At 42.7% G+C, this 22,692-nt stretch overlaps 1 protein-coding gene across 3 annotated transcripts in view; it reads right to left on the minus strand.

The window, feature by feature from the left end:
* Cpne4 (copine 4) overlaps positions 1 to 22,692 on the minus strand; it is a 443,660-nt gene that overhangs the window by 127,547 nt on the left and 293,421 nt on the right. For all 3 annotated transcript variants that reach the window (XM_051205851.1, XM_051205863.1, XM_051205859.1), the window contains exons 4-5: positions 6,538 to 6,609; positions 5,410 to 5,484 (exon numbers count right to left, since the gene is read on the minus strand). In XM_051205851.1, the coding sequence (XP_051061808.1) occupies positions 5,410 to 5,484; positions 6,538 to 6,609 (147 nt within the window). The remainder of the gene's footprint in view (positions 1 to 5,409; positions 5,485 to 6,537; positions 6,610 to 22,692) is intronic.

Below are 22,692 nucleotides of genomic sequence, written 5' to 3' on the forward strand. Positions count from 1 at the left end.
TTAAAGCAGGAATAAACCAACTACAACATGAGAGACAAACCTAGCCACTGTTTTTATGAATAAAGTTTTATTGGACCACTGCCACACCCATTCATTTATGTCTGTCTTCATGCCTCAAGACACAGCTGAGTGATGGGAACAAAGACCATATGGCTAGCAAAGCCTACACTACTTACCATCTGGCAGCTCACAGAAAAAGTTTGACAACCTCTATTTTAGAGACAGATCTGCTTAGTCATCTGTCACTCCATCAAGCTAGCTTCATGGCACTGTTAAAATACAGTCTGTAATGACATCCTTTATACATGTGGAGGTCAATGGAAGAAGTAGTTTCTCCACACCAGCATGGATACTTCCTCAGGGAAGGGAGGAAAAGGAACTTACTATTAGCTTTTAGGTTCCCAAGTGGTTATTACATCAATGTTACTACGGTGCGCCTACCTGTTAGGCTAATTGCCAACTGCCTACTAATACAATAAATACATGCTAATATAACAAAAGAAGTTATAAAGTCTCTCTCCACTAAGTGAGTTGCATTAACATTAGATAAATAAGTTAACTCTTCACAAATGTAATTTAATTTACATGCTGGCTCTTAATGACAAATGTTTGTCAGATTTCAAAGATGTCCACCTTGGATAGATGGCTGCTAGTCTGCTGAACAGGATAAAGCAAACAAACAAACAAAAAAAAAAAAGTGACGCCCTGCCAAGAAAAGTGGAGGCATTTATCGCTGCGGCTTGCAAAAGAACTTAGCACTCTCTGATGAATCCTACAGTGGTTCTTAGACTTTTGGTTTTAATAGCCCTTTACATTTTAAAAAATTGTTGGGGACCCCCCAAACTTTTATGTGGATTGTATTAGTTAATGCATACCACACCATAAAACTTTTACATTTAAAAATATTCATTTTGTATATTAATTTTTAAGTGACAAAACCTACAACACAACAAAATGTACTTTCCAAATTCAAGAAGGTAGTGAGGAGAGTTTTATTTGGCATTTGTGCCCAACAGTTTAAGGAGAGTTTTATTTGGCATTTTTGCACAACAGTTTAGTGACCTCAACAGGAAGAAGAGAAAGTTGGGTCCTCATATTTGCTCCTGTACTCAGTGTGGTTTATTCACCCTTGGGAAAACTTCATTGTTCATGAGTGAAAGAATGAGAATCAAAAGAGAAAGGACATCTGGGTGTTACTATGGAAACAGGTTTAACTTAGGGATTTCCATGGAAGGGTTCATGGATACTAGACCTCTCTTTGACAACTGCTGACCTCAAGCATACCCTTGCCTTCCTTCTCCTGGCTTCCTGATCCTCTGAACCAGGTGTCCTATTTCCTGAAAGCAACCTGAGCTTTGGCTGGGAATCAGGAGACACACTGGGTCACTCTGTCCCTGATTCTTGTTTTCTGTTTTGAGAGTATACATGTAGCATGTATACCGGTGGCATTTAAATACTTGGAGGTTACCAGATTAACCAGGAGCCTGGGGAGACAGATGTTCATGACTGATATGAACTGCATACAGCCCATTTCCCCCATATATTCATGATGCAATTTTTAGACTGTTTTTTTTTTCTTGTGAAAGGAAATAATTGTACTGTGATATTCTTATCTGGAAAGAAAATTATGGAAGTTCACATTTTCCAAAGATAGCTGCCACATGTTTGGGGTACACATGTTTTCTATAACATGGCTTTACCATTTTCCTATAGACCTGAAGTCTAATTCCCTGCTCCTATGTCTGATGAATAACTTCTAATGTTGAGTCAGCAAATCATTCGACGTTCCTACCTGGTTCTTCAGATGCCGTTTCTGGGAGAAGCCAGGTATGCTACAGGATATCTGTCATGTAGGTACTCTGTTGGCTCTCCTGGCTGAGCCTAGCCCCTGGCCAGCCCAAGTGTCAGGTACGAGCAACCTTTCAGAACCATGTGAAATGTGACAGAGGCTCTTTCATATGCACAAGTGTTCAAATGATAAAAGGGAAACTGTTCAAGTTCGCTAGAGACAACAGGGCCACTAACAAACCTCAAGGCCCCCTTGCACTGTAACAGTTACTGACAGAACAAATTAGAGGTACTTAGAGGATAATGACTGAAGAGAAACCATTGCAAGCCATTAAACAAGCAACCTCCAAATATTATACTCGCTGCAAAGAGACTGCAAAGCATTTTTGTGAACTCTTCTGAGACTGGGGAAGACATTGGAAGAGAAGGAGCTTAATAGTTGTGAGAGGGTGAGGATTTCTAGTCCATACCCTAGTGCAACAGAGACCACTTGGCAAATGTTTCACATTAGCTACTTATTACATAAAACAACAACAACAAACAAACACTGAACAGTATTTAGTTTGTGGGGCTGAAGAAATTGCTCAGTTGATAAAATATGTTCAATCCGTGGACTCATGTGTAAAAAGCTGGGTGTGATAACTAGAGGTTAAGACTCTATTGCTGAAGACACCACCCACTTGGACTGCACAACACAGAGAAGCCAGTTGTGAACTGACCAGAAAATCCTCTACTTAACAGTTAGTTTTCATAGCGCAGTCATGCGCTGACCAGGCTGCTGGGGCAGGCACTGGATCAGCAATGCTACAAAACCAATCTACTAGACAAGATGTATCCTGAAGTAGATAACCTGTATATGGCACAAGATTCGTGGGGCTGGCTCAAATATAGATTAATATAATCTTATTTGGGGAGAAATCACTTACATGCAATGCAGATGACCACAGCAAGTCCCTGCTCTGAGGTTCCATATTGGCTGCCCTCCGTGAACCAATTGGGAGAAGGAGAGAGAGAGCTGGGGTCCCAGACCCCAGACCTAGCCTCCCACAGGTAAAGTCCTAACCTGTGCCCATGCCCAATGGGTGTGGTCAGTGCAACAGATGTTGGTGGGGTGGATATCTCACTACAGTATCCACTTGCGTAATAGTGGCACAAAGTTATTTATGGGAAAACCAACTGCTGTCTTGATTTGAGGGGCTATTCCACAAAAGAGAATCCATGTCTGGTTTTATAAATATGGTTGAAATACATGGCTATTGAAGTTATAACTTGAAAATAAAAACTCTTGATGTTATTTTTCTAAATGGGTGTCAAACTGCCTTGTAAGCATCCATGTTTATTATACTCATAGAGTTGTCTTGCTCTCAACCTTGACCAAAAGCTTCTTATTGCAGTGGCTGACGGATAATGCAGAAAATCAAAATTGGTCAGTGTTTCGAATAAGTGACTGAGCATGCCAGCCATAGATGAGGTATCTTGATCAACCCTTCCACCAGTGTTCAAAGCATTTATAGAAGGTGAGTGTGAAAGAATGTAAGAGCTGGAGGATGGGGAGGGATGCTGTGAGATGCTGTCCTCTGGACACGGCATAGCTGTTGTGAACTCACGGCAGTTGTGGTTATCTTCCCAAGACTTGCACAGAATCAAGCCAGTTAAAAATGCCACTATTGATGATGGGGAGGGGTCCCCAGGCCTCATTCCTAGCTGAGGTGTTGGCAATTGATGGCTTCTTGAGGGGTGAGTGTCAGCTTTGCAGGTGTGGGGTTGGTTACTGGTAAGTTCCTGTGCCCCAGTGGATAGCTCCACACCTGTGTGCATATAGGCAACATTAATTGGACTCACTGGGTTATAACTGTTTTAATTTTTAATAAAACATGAAGTTGGGGGGGAAATGCATCGGCAGGGGCCCCTAGGGGATTTATATTTGGTAATACGTATTTTAGTCTCCACACTGGGGACACAGAAATGTGTAGGTCCCTGGGGTTTGCTGACCAGCCAGTGCAGCACAATTGGTATGTTCTATGTCCCAGTGAGAGACCCTATTTTTAAAAAGAATATGGATGGCTCTTGAGGAACAATATTCAAACACACACACGTGTGGGCACACACACACACACACACACACACACACACACACACACACACACACACACAGAGAGAGAGAGAGAGAGAGAGAGAGAGAGAGAGTTTATCAAGTTTAAAGTCTCTCCAGATATTCACAGGTAGACAAGCAACCACCCTTCCTAGACACTCTTATTCATACATCAATTGTCATATCCTGCACATCACACATCACTATACCATTGTATGCCATGTGGATTTTTAATTTACATCCAATTTAGATGATGAAGTTCAGGCTGTGGTGTGAGGGTGCTGTGCCTTTGCTGCTGACAAACACACAAGACAGTTTGACAAATGAGTGATGAATGAAAAAATACATTGATAAATAAGAGAGTGGGTATAGAAATTGATTCTTACTCCAGGAAGTTGGGGCCAAGTAAATAATTACTAATGTAACATGTTTTTTATTTAAGGATAATATTTGAAAGAAAAATTATAGGTATGATATGGTGAAATTGGGGTCTAAGCTTTGTCAGGTGTAGGGCCTACATACATGCACATGCTCACACATACACACACATACACACTCAGGACTAACTGAACGATTGAGTGGATGTTACTATGGAAAGAACATGATGGAAAGTAGACTGATATGGGGTTGGACCTTAAGTTTTATCACTTAATATGAGGATGTGGTAGCCATGGCAATACACCTGGCATACCCTTTTTTTAGGGTATGGAGCTGACCAAGGGTTATAGGCTTCTGAGCTCTGATATCCATTCTTGCATTTACACTGTGCACTGTGGCCAGACTGCCAAGGACTGCTCTTGGCTGGGAGATAGAGTTCTCAGTGGCTGACTTTGTCTCTGGAACATCCCAATGCTTTTGCTAAACTTCTCTTGGTCTGCATAACATTCTAGGGGACTTCTGGTCATACTCACTCGTCTCTTTTCGTTTGGAGTCAGAATTTCCTCATTACCTGCTAATCTTCTCCCAGCTTTCCCTTTATGCAACCCACAGGCTTTTCTGTAGATACAATCCTGTGTCTTTGATTCTGCCTTAGTGTCTGTTACTCAGTAGCTACGGACTATGACATGGAGGAAGTTTGGATTAATTATTGCATCTTTTAATCTCTTTCTTCACCTGCATTAATACTACCCACCACAGGGGAACGGTACAAATGACTAAATGAGACAGTGTATGCAAAGCTCTTAAACCTGAACTTGGCAAACACAGATGCCTCCTGATATGTCATGATACTCCCCTTCATGGCTTCTCTTCTCCTTTAGAATGACCCTAATGATGACAGAAAGTCTTATTTTCCTGGGCACAGCCAACCTCTGGCATTCAGAAACAAATGATGACTTAGTCTTACTGAATTGTCTTACCAAATGCTTCTCCATTTAGGGAAAAACCTCACCTTCCAAAACCCTCTGAAGTCTTTGATGTGTTTAATAACGTGGGTTGAAAGGGAAAAATAGCTGCAAGGAGGAATCTGATTAAACTGTGTGTCTTAGCTTTATTACTTCCCTCAATGAGGTCAATGCGAAACATTTTACCTTATCATCCAATTTCCGTGCATTGAATGCAAGCTCCACATAGTCGTCATTGCCTGATAATTCTTCAGCAATTACCTAAGGGAAAAAGCACTCATCAGCTTCTGAGGAGGGTGGGCTCCTCTGTCCAGGAGCCTATCCCACATTTGGGTAATTTTGGCCTCAAAATGAATAAACACAGACATTGGCCAAGGAGTTTCTCCATACTCCATATGCATATGGTGCACCATTTTGAGCTCTGGAAGGGAGCTCACCAAAATACACAGCAGCGGGTAACTGAGGAGCTATTATATGCTGGGTGTGAAATGTGAGATGGGACCCAGGCTAGAAATAGAGACATCAGGAGCAACAACTTAGAAAAGTTTCCTTTCTGGGTATGGAGATGCCTACTTTTAATCCCAGAATTTAGGAGGCAGAAGTAACCTTATCTCTGAGTTTAAGGCCAGTATGGTCTACAAAACAAGTTCCAGGCCAGCCAGGGCTATAGTGAAACCCTGTCTCAAAAAATAATTTTTTAAAAGCACCTGCCTTTTCTTTAACAAGTCTGGAGACTCATTAACTATTGAGCAATGCATCCATTGCTAGTGTCAAAGGAACTGAATTTTGGCATTTATTTCATTTTAAATAAAGAATAAATTTGCTTAAATAACTATTGTCTATGGAAGCAAGGTCCAGAGCTCTAATCTGTTACTTGAAGAATATTAATGTTGGCCTCTCCTTGGGAAGCAAGCCAAACTTTGAGCTAAATGCTTTTAAAATATAAAATTATTTGGGGAGGGGGGAGGCTGCACTTTGCCAACCTGAAAACTCCAGCCAATTCCGTATTCTTACTGTGTCCAACAAAGTCAACTCTCTTCTCTTTCATACTCTATCCTGTGAGCTCTCTCGTGATTGGAGAAGTTCTCTGCAGAAGTGAGTGACCCCACATTCAAATCAACTTTCCTCCCATTTTCCCTAAGGGGTGAAGGATCAAAATGGTTTTAACAAGAAAGAAAAATGGGGGGGGGGGATGGAAAGGCAGAGATGCCTTGGGTAGTTCAGTCAGTTCCCAGCAGGCAGAGGAATTCGCCATTCTAGCGTCTATTTTGGATCAGTGAGTGCACAGGGTCTACTCTGACAGGGCCAGCTTACCGTGATGGAGGATTTCCCCGCAGTGTTCCCATGTTTCAGCAAGGACTTGGAAAGCTTTCTCTGGGATACAATCTGCAAAAGGAAACAAAAGGAAAATGCTTCACTGCCAACTCCACCAGAAAACAAAATATACATGCATGTGCGTATGCGTGTGCATGTGTGTGTATCCATTTATGAGTCCAGTTTTGTCCCTGGGCATCTCTGAATACAAGTTAGGTCCCTATTTCTTCCTTCCATGTGTGCTGTAATAAAGGGGGTAAGGAGTTTAGATAACTCATTTGGAAGATAGTGTAACTGTTGCTGAGACATTTATATCAGAATTAAGAGGGCAGCATTGAACGTGTGCTTCAAGCTAACAGAAAGCAGGCTTCAAGATCATCTGAAATTAGCATCAAATCTTTGCAAAGTAGGCACAGGGAGGGGGATGTGTAAATATGTAACTCTGGGTCTGTAACCTCTGGAGTTCAGTTTTTAATATAGTTGTCCGTCCGGGAGCTATATGTCTCATCAGGAAACCAATGCTCAGACAAGCCCATGGGGCTAACCAAGGTGCTTCTCATAACCCAGTGCCAGTGCATGAACACAGGGACAGCTGTATCATCATATTGGAAGTTAGTTATTCTTAGAAGAACTTGCTTGTGCCTCTGATTTCCTGTCCTTCTTCTTCTTCTTCTTCTTCTTTTCTTCTTCTTCTTCTTCTTCTTCTTCTTCTTCTTCTTCTTCTTCTTCTTCTTCTTCTTCTTCTTTTTTCTTTTTTTTGTCACTGATAAGCTTGGTGAGGCATTGTGAGTAAGATGGCTACCACAAAGGGGAATGGGGTAAAGAGAATCAAGGTGACACTATGTCTGTACTTAAGGAAAACAGCATCTTTCTCTTTGGTGGGCAGCTTCTGTCTAATATGGTCCCCGGTGATGCTAGTAGCTTCCTGGTACGGTGCTATTGTGTAAGGCCCTCTCTTGAGTATGGGGTGGTACAGTGACTGCTTCTAACATATGCCTGTGAACTGCCATATCTCTTGTTATTCTGGGGGACAGCCACTTTGTAAGTTAGCCCTGTACAAAGCCTTACACGGAAAAGGGCTGATGTCTCCTTCGTGACTGCTCTGCTCATGAGGCTGGGAGGTAACTCCCTCCCCCCAAACTGAGACCAGGGACAACAGCACTCTGACTACACATTTGATGGACCCTTGTCTAACAAGACCCAGAAAAGCCATATCCTGGTTCTGGAAACAAAAAGTGGTGAGATGATAAATGCTTTTATATTTTTAAAGCTACCACATTTGGGGGCCGGGGGTGGATTTTTTTCTTTTTGCTAACCATAGATAGATAGGAAAGGAAGTCTCTTTGAAAGACAGGGGAAACAAACCTATTCTCTGAAATTCTCATACTTGGTTAGAATAGTGAAATACAGAGTGTTCTGGTCAGAAGGAAGAAGTCTAGGTGACATTTCCAACCTGAGAAGAGTGACAGATTCATCACATCAGGACCATATGCTTGTGATACTCATCACCCTGAGATCTGAAGAGCAGAGAGGATTCCCAACATAAAACCATCTGATGGTCACACTGATGATGCTGATACCACCGATGGCCACACTGATGATGCTGGTACCACCAATGGCCACACTGATGATGCTGGTGCCACTGATAGTCACACTGATGATGATGCTGGTAACACAGATGGTGACCATGGCAACCTCAATGACAGCTGCAACATAGCCTCCCACTTAAGGAGCACATAACTGTGTCAGATGCCTTAATTCTGCAGACATTTAGCCAGTCCCCACTCCATGCAAAACTTTGTGAGTAATCACAGAAGCAAAACCAGATGTCACACCTGACCTCACGAAGCTCAGTTTCCTCCTGAGAATCTTGCAGCAAGAGAGTGGGGAGGACATTATGAATAAATAGTGAGAGAGGTATTATTTATTATCTGTGGGCAGTAACTGGGGAAACTTCTGACTGAAGACATTTTCCATTTTCCAAGTTAATGTGTTATCCAGAGGTGTTTCTTTCTATTTCTCTCATGCTTCATCCACACTGGTTACTTATCCCTGATCCCAGTTGACCTCAATAACCTTAGGCTGAGAGTTTCTGAGACAGGGTTTCTCACAGACCTGGGATACCAGTTTAGCTGGACTGACTGGCCAGTGAGTCCTAGATATCTGCCAGTCTCAAAACAGAAAACACCCAGCACTGCGATTATTAGTGGACACTACCATTCTTGGCTTTTATTTATTTATTTTCTTAACATGGGTTCTGGAGAGAAAACAGATTCTCATGCTTGTGAGACAAGCGCTTTACCTGCTGAGTCCTTTTCCCAGCCCCATTTGTCATCCTCACTCTTATCTAGACAGACCAGCATTTCATTTGCAGGGTGTGGACAGCCTGTTACTATGTGCTAGCTCCTGCCGTCATACTAGGAAGAGGGCATTTGGGGTACAAGTGGCTAACCAAGCAAGCAATAACAACCTGCTTTATAGTCTTCAGGCTTCCAACTTGACTTCAAAGAATGAGTAATAATTAAGGTTTCAAAGCTTTCGTGGCAATAATGATAGACATGCAATGGGCTGTCACAGATGTTGCCATTCTTGGGCTCTTGGGCAAAAATAGCAGGGATGCCCAGCTGGGGTGTTGACCTTCAGAGAGGCCTGTTCACTGCAAACCCCACTTATCACACATGCTCTCCTGCTTTTGAAACAACTGCACCAGGCTGGAGGAAACCTTAGGTCAGAGTGACAAGGACTCACCCTGGCTGCAGCTGACAGTTGAGGCCAACAAATAATAAGGTTTGCATGGCTTCAAGGCTAAAGGGGATCTACCTGCCAGAAGTCCTCTAATTTGATTCTTTTCACCCTGTGGCAGGGTCACAACTGCAGACCTTTGCATACAACAAAAGGGTAAAGTATATATAGAGAGAAGATGGAAGCTGACACGCCCCACCTCCCTTAGCAAAGCTGGACCAGAGGGACATTTGCACCACTGGGGATCTGGTCTGCATCCACACCTGGGTCGAGGGGGAGGGCGGACCCCTCTAGTGGGGATGATAGCAGCACTGTTTTATAGCGTTAGTCTCCATTTTCAGTAAAGCCCAGGGTTTCATTTAAACAAATAGGAACAAGGCAGGAAAATAAACATTTAAGCCCACGTTTTAGCAAGTGTATAATCAGTTATATTTCAAAAACAGTCATTTGGGGACTAGACACTCATTTGTCATGAGGCTGCTTTTAGTGAAAATAGTCTCAGGATTATTTTTATAAATTGCTACAGTAGCAAATATTTATTAAATACCTTCTATGTGTCAAACATTGGCTCATAGGCTACAAGGGTGCAGAGAAATAATCTAAAATCTATTTACAATATTTTTAATTTATATAGAATATATCACTTTCCCTGGTCTCTTCCTCTTCTCTTGCCCCTCCCAGCTACCATCCCTCAAACTCCCCTTATGTCCTCCACACAAGTTGAAGGCTTTTCTTTCTACTTTAATTATTGTTACAGTGTTGATATTTATATCTATGTATGTGTATACATATACATATATGTATACACCCATATATGTATATGTATACACACACATATTTACATACATACACACATATACATATATACATACTCAACAAACTGTATGATATACATACACACAGACACACACACACACACACAGTCTGCTGACTCAGTTTTTGTGTACATGGAATCAAGGTTGACCACTCTGCATTGGACAACCAATAAGAGGGATCATCCCTGGGAGAAACTAATTCTCCTCCCAGCAGTCATTAGTTGACTGTAGTTGTTTGCCTAGCACCATATGCATAAAGGTACAATGAATGGTTCTTACATGTATGAGCCAATCAACAGTTGTCTAATTGGACTTAAGGAGGGAAATCATATCTGGTACTGGAAACCAAGCCAGTGTAGTGAGATAGTTACTTTGTCTCCTTCTGTGGCACTGACCATGCCCACTGGGGGTGGGGCCATGGGCGGAAGTGACCTGTGGAAAGAGGTCTAAGGAAGAACGGGGAACACTCTCTTGCTGGTGGGACTTGGACAGGAGAGCATCCGGTGGGACTTGCTGGTGTTCATCTGTCTAGGTTGTAAGTTATTTCTCCCTGAATAAACATCTATTTAGCCTATTTGTTTATCCTGATCCTTATTTAACCGCAATAAAGCCAGCTTCCTGGGGCAAGTGGGGTCATGGAACTTAGAAAAGAATCTATGATCAACACTTGACTAGAACTGTATCATTCCTTACCACAGCCTATCTTTAGACTACAGATAAGTGTAGCTGCTGCCAACCCCCATCAAAGTGACTTTTTACAGAAATCCATAACTGCTCACAAGGCAGAGATGAAGGCTGTGGGACTCCCAGCTCCAATGGATACATCTGTGCCACACCTCCTGCATCTGGCTCAGGGAAGACCTCAGGAAACAGGGAAATAATGTAAGGGCCAGAATACCAGAAGTCTGCTGGGAAACAGTCTCTCTCAGAAATGGCTGCAAAACAAGACCAGGACAATGGCAATATCAATGGACATGTTAACATGGAAGGGGAGAATGTTTATAATATTTTTAATCACTTCCCTAGTAGCCTGACTCTTAATCCCTAAAGCACATGTTATAAAACTTGTCATTATTTAAAGTCTAGTGCATGGTAAATACACTTGTGATAACAACTGGAAGCCACCAACTAAATCAGGGTTAGTATGTCAGCCTCAGGGAACCTCAGAGCTTTAGTTGTGAGACCTTGAGGAAAAGCATGGATGTTGTTTTGGATGTAAAGAACTACACAGGTTCAGGGAGGAGAGCATGGATACTGGGGAACAATGGATATTGTGAGGGGGAGAGGCTGATCCATGTTGGGTGTCTTCTTTCATCACTCTTCACCTCATTTGGTGGGGGGAGGACAGGATCCTTCACTGAAGCCAGAGCTCACTGGTTCCACTAGACTAGCTGGCTGCTCTGCTCCAGGGACCCACCTTTCTCTGCCGCCCCCCAGCACTGGGAATTCTGGCATGTGCTGCTGTGCCCTGCTTTGAGCACACAGGTGCTAGCGGTAGAATTAGGGTTCTCATGTCTATGCAGGAATCGATTCACCAACTGAGTTATGACTCCATCTCTGGGTACTGTCATTTGTTTGTTCAGCTTCCTACCTTCTTATGTGTTTGCACTACAATTTCTAGGCCCACATCAGCAGAAAACAAAACCGAAACAAGGTACCCAGCAGTTTCTTGCAGCAGACAGGGAATCTGCCAAGAACCATATGTGCTTTCCTCTTGGAGAGCTGGTCGACCTTCCTACAGCCACACTGGTACTCCCACCTCCTATCCACAGACACAGGAAACAAAAGGTGGGAAAGATGAATAGTTTTAAGGAGCTTCTGTCTACCAAGGAGAGATGGACTTGGTATATAAGCACCACACACACACACACACACACCCCTTTCTGTGAACTAGAAAGTGAAAACATAGGCAGACAAATACCTTCAGGACACATTGTGACCAGATTTTAAAGATGTAATTAAAGGGGGTTTTAAGCTAATTTGTCCTGATGGAGGTTCACCAAGGAGGAAAAGTTACAGTAGTTCAAAAAGGCACAACCCGTTCCCCCTCCCCCATCTTAGGTCCTAGGGATTAAAGCTAAGGCTTTGTCACAGAATTATATCTCTCGACCCCCGTTTTATCTTGGACAGGTTCTCAGTAAATGACCCAGTTTGGCTTTGAACTCACTCTGTAGCTTAAACTGTCTTTGGACTTGAGAGTCTCTTGCCTCAGCCTCCTGATTAACTGGGATTAGAGCAGCGGTTCTCAACCTTCCTAATGCTGCCACCCGTTAATACAGTTTGTCATGTTGTGGTGACCCCAACCATACAATTATTTCATTGCTACTTCATAACTGTAATTTTACTACTGCCATGAATCATAATGTAAAGATCTGTCCTTTCTGATAGTCTTAGGTGATCCCTGTGAAAAAAGTTGTCTGAACCTCCCCCCCACAAAAGGGTCTGTGGCTCACAGGTTGAGCAGCACTGCATTAGCATCTGGAACCACTAAGGCCAGGCCAGACAGACACAATTCTGAAGCTTTGTGGGGCACCTAAGAGAGAGGGTTGCAGTGTGCCTGTATAGTTAACATTTTATATAGAGTAAGTATAGTCCTAGCCACTTAGTGAAGCCCACCCAAGGTCCATACTGGGGAGAACAACTCAGAAGTGTAGAGAATGTGGTGGACCCAATGGGTGATCTATTGGTTTGGGCTTCCTGCCTTAAGCTTTTCATTAAGTAGGATTCTAATTACTTCAGTGTAATTACAGGCTTTTACCCTTTCTCTGACTTCATTAGTAAGAGCTGGAGAGGAGGGAGAGCTCCAGAGCTAGAGAAGGATTTAAGGTTTCCATCCTTCTGTGCACTAATTACTCACCTTCACCTTGTCACTTGTGTAAGGCCCCATTGCCATCACAAATGACTCAGTTTAGTGACTACTCATCAGCCACTCGCTCCCTCATCCCAGCCTCTCCTGCCACAGGCAATCAGGACAAAGAAGGAAGGGTTGTTTGCCCAGCTCAGGGTCCAGGCCAGAGCATCATATCAGGTCAAGGGCACACAACAGCTTTTCAAACACTGCATTTGGCAGGTGGTAGCTCATCTGTCCCAAGGCTGGCAACCAAGCACCAGCAGTCCATAGAGCCAAACTCTAAGGCCTTTGCATTTTAAACTGAAAGATGTTACCCAGCTTTGGGATGGACTAAATGTCCTTATTGTTACCAATTAAAGGTCACATGACTAAGAACCATAATAAATACAACCTAGAATGCTCTGACAATGTAGTAGAGGGCCTCTGGGTACAGACAGGCTTGGTTCTCATGGCAGCTGATGAAGCACTGTTATATGCTCACACACTGAGGAGAAAACTAAGGTGTGGAGAGCCTGTGGCTTGCTAAGGCTGAGGGAACAAAGAACGACAGGCTTGCAGCTTAAAGCAATAATAATTACTGTCTTGGGGCTCCAGAGGGCAGAATTCCGAATCCAAGGGCGTGTCAGGGCTGGGCTTCCTCAGACAATCTTGGGGCCATTTTGAATCTTGTCCCTTCAGTGTCTAGTGGCTTCCTTGTTCTTCCGCTTGTGGCTGATTCACTCTATCTCCCAGTCTTTTAGATGGCCCTTCCCTCTCCTCACCAGGGCACTTGCTAATAGATGATATAACTCATCTGGCTCATCTAAGACCTCCTCATTTTGAGTTTGCTCCCTTCCAACTGTAAAGGCTTTTGCTAATTGGGGTCATGTTCACAGGACATGGGCACAACTTTTGAGGGCTATCATTTAGTCCATGATAACAAGGTAGCCCACTCAGACTTTTGAAGCCAGTAAGTAATCTGGTATCTGAATCCAGACAGTCTAGTTACAGAGTCAATGTCTGTTACTGTAGACTGTTAAGACTCCCAGGAATGACAAAGTCAGGACTAAAGGGACCCTGGCCATCTCAAGCATGGAAAAAAAAATGGCTCTGGCAGGCCTTGCCCTTTTCCCCCATTCCCTCTGCCTTGCGAAACAAAACAAAACAAAAACAAAAAACAAACAAACAAAAAACCCATTAGATTACATTCCTAAAGCTAGCCACCTAGGTATATCCCCTTATTTGGCTACTTTCTCCTCCTGAGGCTGACTACAACGTCCAGTTATCAAAGTATTAAAGTTGAGCAGTCAAAATAACCCTGTCGTTTGATGAGAAATGTCATTCTGTAAATATGTTTCTCTTATTGGTTAATGAATAAAGCACTATTGGCAAATAGGAAAGCAAGATAGGTGAGACAAGGAGGATTCTGGGAGATGTAGTAGGATTCAAGATGTAAGATAAGACCATGTGGAAATACTTAGATTGATAGAAATGGGTTAATATTTAAGAAACGCTAGTAACAGGCCAACAGTTTCATATCTAATACAGCGTCTCTGTGTGTTATTTGGGACTGATGCAGCTGTGGGACCAGGTTGGTGAGAAAACTGCTCATAACAGTAGTTCACCTAATAAACATGATACATCAAAATATACCACTGCATCTTAGCCCATTCAAACATAGACCTCCCTTTTTCTCTTCTTAAAAATATACCTGCAAGGTCATTTGCTGCTGTTTTCTGCCTAAATCACAAAGCAGTCACTTTAACTTTTCTTTCCTGGTTAATAAGGGACCTCTCTATGAGAACGGTTGTTTGGGTGTGGTTTGTGCCACATCTGAGATCCAGGAGGGACAGTCCACTCTCCAGGTGTCTCCTTCAAGGACGACATGGTGTCACTCCACACTCTATACCAAGAATCACACAGAAGGATCTGGATGCCAGCCCAGGTATGGGGCCTTAAGCAGCTTCATCAATTGTGCCTCAGTTTCCTGATCTGTGAACTGCTGATAATATTGTCTATGGCATGGACTTCTTATGTGCATAGTGACCATTACAAGATTACAGAACCAGGAGACATGTGCTTAGAAAATGTAATTCTTTTCTTCCCTTCTGTCCTATCCAATCAATCCCCACCTAGAGATAATTACAGCATCTATTGGCTTGGACTGGGCCCTGGAGGAGGAAGAGAAGATGGGCTGATAGAATCACTGAAGACATGGCCAGGCCTCATGGTCAGATGATAGGTGGGGTAGGGGATGAGAGGTGAAGGAAGGCTGCCAGGTTTCATTCCTCCAACACCCGGAAGGATAAAGGTGCCATTCACTGCTTGGGCCCCTGGAAAGGAAAGGCTGGTGGCAGGGGCTCTGGAGAATGCAAGGGAGACAGTGAGTTTGGATTGGGCTGTTGAAATTTGAGATGTCTATGAGCCAACTGTGAAGTTAATATCTTTATTATTGGACATCTAAGGAGGTGTTCTGGCCTGGAAGTCTACAATGCATGAATAATGAATGGAAAAGAAGGGGCAGATGGAAGTATGTGAAAGGAAAATGAGAGAGAGCTATGAGTGAGGCAGCCTTCTAGGCTGAGCCCTTAGCAATGTCACCATAAGTCTCTCCACTCTCAACCCTTATGTAAGTAGACTTTCTTTGGACTGCCATCTCCCAAGTAATGACACAGAGACTTATTAATTATGAAAGCTTGGTCTTAGTTTAAGATTGTTCCCAACTATTTCTTAAAACTTAAATTAACCATTTTTATTAATCTACAGTCTGCCACATGGCTCCGTTACCTCTGTTCAGTACCATGCATCTCACTTCCTCTGTGTCTGCCTGATGAATCATACCTCTCTTCTTCCAAGAGTTACTATCTCTTCCTGGAAGTCCCGTCTACCCTCTCTTGTCTAACTATTGGCTATTCAGTTGTTTATTAAGTCAACCAGAGGTGAATTGGTAAGACACATATTCACAGTGTACAAAAAAGATTATGCCACAATTCCCTTGAAAAAATCCATCAGTGGGGGAATTAACCTCCGGGGCTCTGACTGAAGGGTAGCTGAGGAGTAGCATTCAGTGTTCTTCCTGCTCATCTGGCGCTACAGAAGGATCTCTGTGTGAGGAGGAAGCATTCAATTCAGGTGAGGGTCTCTCTTCTCATTTGAATGGTGATTAAAGGTTCAAAGAGAAACTCATTCGAAATTAAGAAGTTGGAAATGTTACTGAAGATGCAGCAGAGGGGACCTTGTACACCAAAAAGGGATGTGTGTAAGTTAATGCACGGTATCTGTGTGGATCATCTGCAATTTGTGTCAATGGTCTTAAAATCTGTGACCAAACATTCCTGTCAGCTTATTCTAGAGGAAAAGCATTATCTAGGGGGCTGAAAGGTCCATAGAATATGATGCTCATCCAAATGCTGTACAGAATGACAAAGGGCTGGAAGCAGCTTTTATGTCTGTAACAGAGAACATGCTATATCGATTTTGTCATGTAGCTCTTAAAATAGATAAAGCAAAAGCACGTACATTCACACTGACAGGTTTGATGTATATTTGTCACAAAAAGTCAAGCAAGAAGGCTAGGGATATGCCTCAGGTGGCAAAGGGCAAATCTAACATAAAGTACTAGGTTCAATCCTCAGCACTACAAAGTACAGGGTCATCTGCAAACAGAGATATCAGGGCTGGCTAGGGTCAAGTAAGTCCCCATCAAAAGCAAAACAGAAACCATAAATATGAAACAAAATACAGCAATAAAACAAAAGAAGACATAGCAATAAAAAGCACTTGTAAGTGACCAAGTATTTATTTGGGGAAAGGACTGTGTGTACCTGCATCATGGAAGAAAATCTGTAATGTATACCAGAATACTTGAACATCTCTCAGTAGCAGAAAGAAGGGTGAGTTTTGAGTAGGCAATCCCTTTCATGCAGTGAAACAATAAATCCATTTTCTACAAATAATGCAGTTGAGGGACAGACAGTCTTTCTTGACTTGTATAGATGCCATGTGGAAGTGCTTGGGTGTTTACAGAAAGAGCCTGGGTTTCAGCCCTTGCAAACCTCACAGAGAGCTGAGGGTGGACCTGAGGAACAAAGGATTCAGAAATTGTCACAGTGCACTGTCCCAGGAACTCAAGGACCTGGAGATTCCATGGCTTTGTCCTGTGGACCCACAAATGCAATAGTCTTTGTGGATGTTCCTTCTTGGGGATTGGCTCATCTCTAAGATTGCACTGAAAGTGCTGGCCAGGAGGGTACATGTGCTGTGTCAGCTTCCGCATTACTCTGGTTGAGACACAGATCTGATCTAAGTCACAAAGTCTGGGCTAAAATCACGGCCCTTGCACTTGCACGGCGAGTTTCTTCAAGGTTCAAGTGTGTAGCAGACAGATGGGGAAGTAATGGTGTCTTCTGGAGTTTTATGGCGATTAATGAAGTAACTGGTGCAGATATTTCAGCACTGAGTCTAGAAGCAGTAGCATCTCTCAGTTTTTATCTTTAGAATTCAGTCAAGGTATTATCCAGTATGAAATGTGTGAATATGAGCACAATAGATACTTGCTGCGGGCAAAACAGGGCAAAATATAATCTAAGTTGCTTGAAGTCGCTGGTTCTGGAGTATTTCTGATGAATATTCACAAATGGAGTGCTGGAGAGCTCCCTGAGCTGGGAGAAAGGCATTTTTTCAGATACAGTTGATCAACTTGTGGGGGAAGAATGTCCCATGCTTGACCTCTGTGGCCAGTTTCCACAGTGTCAGTATTCAGGAAGAACTGCATATTATGCTTCAAATTTACACAGGGTTGGGCTGGAGAGCTGACTCAGCAGCTAAGAGCACTTGATGGTCTTCAGAGGATCCAGGCTCAATTTGCAGCACACACATGAAGACTCAGAAGCATCTGTAACTACAGTTCCACAGGTTCCAAAAGGCATGCACCTGGTGCACACACATGCATGCAGACAGAACATTCATACACATAAATTAAAGTAAATAAATCTAAAGATATTTCAAAATGGTTGTAGAAATTGCATTCCATTTGGTAATTGATGCAGTATAGTGGAAGGCTCATGTGGAGATCAGCTCAGCTTGGTTTTGGATTGGAGGTATGCAAATTGCTTTCAGTGTGATCTTGGGTGAAGAAGCTGAGCTCCTGTGACTGACTATCAATTAGAGACAATGGTGCCTTCATTTAACTCAATACTTTGTGTTTGTGACAGAATAAGGATACATGCAAATGGGTCCCCCCCCTCTCTCTCGCTCTTTCCTCCTTCAGCTTACCACTTAAGAGGAAGCTAGTGGGAAAACCTAGGAAATTTTAATTTTAAAGGGTTTTTAAAGTTTTCTTATTAAGGCTGTGAAACAAGAGGCTAGAGGTCAGACAGCTTAGGATCAGGAGAGAAGCAGCTTAGAATTCTGTGATTTCAAATGTCTGATGTTGACTTTTTTCTGTGCCAATTTGGGGGCTTGTATCCTTTCCAAAGTGATGATGATGGTAATGATGATGTTGATGGAGGTAGTGGAGGTAGCAATGATGGTATGGTCATTATGGTGATGATGGTTGTGGTATCAATGATGACTGTGGTAGTGATGGTGATAATGATGATTAATGATGGTGGCAGTAGTCGTGGTAGTGGGGATGGGGTAATAATGATAATTATTGATGATGTCAGTGATGGCACTGATGGTGATGATAATGGCTGTGATAGTGGTGATGCTGTGATGCTAATGATGATAACTAATGGTGGTGATAGTGATGAAGATGATGGTGATGAAGATGGTGGTGATGATGATATCATCCACAGCACCAAGGTCATAAATGACATGCCAAAGATCAACTCTTTGAAATGGCTGGTTATGAAAGTGATTTATTGTTATGAAGTGACCATAAAAAATATATTGTGCAAATTGGGGTATTTTTTTAAATTAAGGAGACATGATTGATTGAAACAAAATGATGTTGTTTAAGTCAGAATGGTGTGGGCATGTGGGGCCACAGTCTACACTATTAGTGTGTAGATATCTCATGAGAGAGGGTACAGTCCTCTCCACAGAAGTGTTAGCCAGAGGTCAGGAACACCAGGGCAGGAGGAAGCCTGCTTTGTTTTTGGGACTAAATCCAGCCTTGCCTTGTCTCCTCAGTTCTCAGCTGCCTCATTCCACTGGGGCCCTGTCAGCAAATTAACTGTAACAGTAGATTTCCTGCTTAGAATTTTAATAGAGGGGATAGACGTTGGCAGGATTTCTGCTCCTTTGTTCTTCTGACTAGTGAGGTCAGTAGCACTGCCCTGAGCATCCAGGTGGGCAGATGCTCCAGAAGCAGGAGATGGGACTGTAGTCAGCTTACTCTGGGCCTCTGGGAGCTGGGGCTCAGGAGTGTGCACCTTGGCTGACCTGCGCTGGTGTATGGAGAAGCCCTAGAGGCCTATGTTCCATGCAAAACAAAGCTAATTAATTCATACCTGGCCTCATTTTGTCCTTGGATCTGAATCTAAGACTCTTGGGAGTGACTTTGTAAACCAAGCAGGTATGTTTTTCTCCCCCTAAATTTTATTGGATTAATTCAAAATACAAATATTATGTTTTTCAAATTTGGCTTGAATCGGCTCTGGGAGAATCTCACAACCTCTTTGCAGATAAAATGGTGGTCCTTAACTTATTTGTTATTAGTGATCCAGGCCCTCCCAGGTCACTTCAGTAATCAGAAGTAACTTTACAAAAGATCAGAATCAGATTAGCCAGGCCACTTCTGCTTCCCATGGGCAGAGGGTTTGGGACCCAGGTTTCCTCAAAAGCATCTGATGACGAATTTTCAGAAAGCTTACAAATACCCCATTCAAAGGCTTTTCCTCCTGACATCCTGGGCAGAAATCCTTCATATACTGAGTTCATCAGTAGTTTAAGAGTCGTGTGCGTGCATGTGCATGTGTGTACATGCACACACATGTGTCTTGTGTTGCATGTATGTTTGCATCTATGTGAAAATTCCTGTGGGGGGGGTGTTAAGAATCTTTATAATGTATGTTACTTCCCTTTTGCTTATTTATAAGTGTTTATGATGATGTTTTTACTAATACTTATTGTTTCTCTGTATGCATGAAGATGTGTGGTATATGGGTGTGTGTGTTTACGTATATATACAGGTACATGTCTGTGTATACACATGTATGTGCAAGCCAGAGGTTATCCCCGGTGTCTTCTTCAATTGATCCTCATTGTACTTTTTTTGAGACAGGGTCTCTCCCTGAACCTAGAGGGTTCTGTAGGGTTGGGCTGGACCACCAGTGAGCTTCAGAGGTCTGTTTGTCTATACCTGGCTTTTATGTGTGTTAACCTGGATTTTACATATGTGCAGGGAACCACAACTCCAGTCTTTATGCTTGTGTGTGGCAAACACTTTACTGACTCCTGAGCTCTTTTGTTGTATTTTTATTGTAATTATGATATGTACTCATAAAAGGAAAATACAGCTACGACACGACAAACTGACCATAATTCCACAACCTAGACACCATCACTGTTAGCACTTAAACATGCCTTCTCCCAAATCTTTGTCCTTTGAAGAAATGGGAAGCATAACGATTCTCACCATAATGATTCTTCCCACTTGTGAAGAAAACATAGGAGACTATTTAGTCCTCTTATGACCATGTTTGATATTCACAAAAGTTTGTCACCAACACTGAATTTCATACATAGCTTGAAGACGAAAGCAGAACTATTTACAAGTTTTAAGGTAAGTGTAGTAAACTTTATAGGGTGAAACATTTTAATTTTAATACATAAAAAGCTTTTGTTGAGTATGGTTTGGGGAAAACTAAGTTTTTGCTTACTGAGGTTCAGGCAGTCAGTGATATGACATATTGGTAATTGTGTTCATGGTGATACAGTGCTGGGACAAGGACAGGGCAGTCTTATCTGATACTCAGGAAGCTAATGTTGGATAAGGAAAGGAAAGTAGCAGGTGGTAGAAAGAGTACACTAAGCATCACGGTAACTGGGTCAGGCTGCATGGATTGCCAGTTCTGAGCTGGATGGATTTGAGAATGTAAGGAAAGCTGGCTAGAAATGAAAAAGATACAGGTGATCTCAGGCCTACCATGGGGCTCCTTGTCTGGGTATGCTGGTCTAGGAGCTGAGTGCCTTGAAATAGCCTGAATGAAAAAGGTTATGACCAGATCAAATACCTCGAGCTGTCTTTAACACAGAGGTGGAGGCCTGTAAATTGCCATTCAGTCCTAGATGTTATACCCTCCTCCTCAGCATCAGATAAAGGCTAAGACAGCTGACTAGATGTGAAATAGGGTCCATGAACACAAGTTCATTTAAATTGTATCCCTTTAATAGTATCTTTGAAATTGAATGGGCAGAGGATTGCTTTCTCTGGGGAGGGGGGGGGTAAGGTAGAATAATGTCATCTGCTACTCAATGGCATCTAATACTCAGCACCAGGGAAATGCCGTATCAGAGATAGGAGAAAGGGGGTGCATGTGGGCTAGGTGGTGAGGACTTGGGAGATGATTTTTCAAATGAATGAGTACAGAAAAGGACGCTCAATTTCTGAGAGATGAAAGGTAAGAAATGGTTGACAGTCATTGACTCAGAATGTGAAAGAACTTAGAAAGGAATCGACCCAGAACCTTCTATAAAGATAGGTGAAGTCCATAACCCATATGCCACAGAGATGTTAAACAACTCCTCAGAGGTCCCATGCAGACTCAGTGGCAGTCCCCAGATATAATGCATGACTACAATTGTGGGCCCTCTAAAGGGGGTGCAAAGGTACGGCAGGAGACTTCCAGAGTAAGCAGAGACTTTCCTAGAACCTGAATTGAAGGTCACTAGCCTGAAAGAGCCAGCAAAGAACAAGGGGTTAAAAAAGATTTTATTTTCCTTGGTGACATGGGGACTTGCTTACCCATAAGCACCCTGAATCCTGCCTGTCTGTGAGCAGAGTGTCAGCAGTAGGGAACAGCGCTGTTTTATGGGGTTCCATAGCTAGTCCAGGGGAAGCTAAAATAACACTGTTTACCTGTGACATCATTCATCACTTATGCAGCTGCCGCTGTAGTGATTCTGCAAAATCAGGGAATGGTTTTCTTCTGAGAAACAAAGGGGAAATGACTTGCTTGCTATATGTATGTAAATTTGACTTCTCCAGGCATCAATTTTAAGGCACTTTTGTGTACTAGATATTATAGAACAAAATGCTGACCATGGAATCTTGCTCTGGCATTACACAGTGAGTTTGGATGACACATTTGGTATCCACAAATGGGGCCATTCTGACCCTAAACCAATTCCCATAGATCATGACAACTTAAGGTCTATTGGTCTTTTCAAGGGTCATTAAGCTGATATAATCTGGACATCTATCTATATCAGGAAGGAAACCCACTGTCTGGATAATAGGTCCACTTGACTGTATTTAATGGACAGTAGAAACAAACAGTGGCAGCCAAGATCTCCATCCGGGGCTGATGGGATAGACAGATCAGTTGGTAAAGTGCTTGCCTTGCAAGCTTGAGGATCTTAGTTCAACCCTAGGACCCACATTTTAAAAAGGAAATGATGGGCTGGGAGATGGCTCAGTGGTTAGCGAGCTCTACATGCAAGCATGTGTACCAGAGTTTAGATCATAAGAAATCCAGGTAAATACCCTACCCTGTAATTACGATTTCATAAGGCAGAAACAGAGGGTCCCATGAGAAAGCTGGCTAGGGAGAGTAGCCAAATAGATGATTGAGAGACTGACTCACAGAATGCAGTGAAAGA

This window comes from Phodopus roborovskii, unplaced genomic scaffold, assembly GCF_943737965.1.
Source record: "Phodopus roborovskii unplaced genomic scaffold, PHOROB, whole genome shotgun sequence".
Taxonomy (NCBI): Eukaryota; Metazoa; Chordata; class Mammalia; order Rodentia; family Cricetidae; genus Phodopus; species Phodopus roborovskii.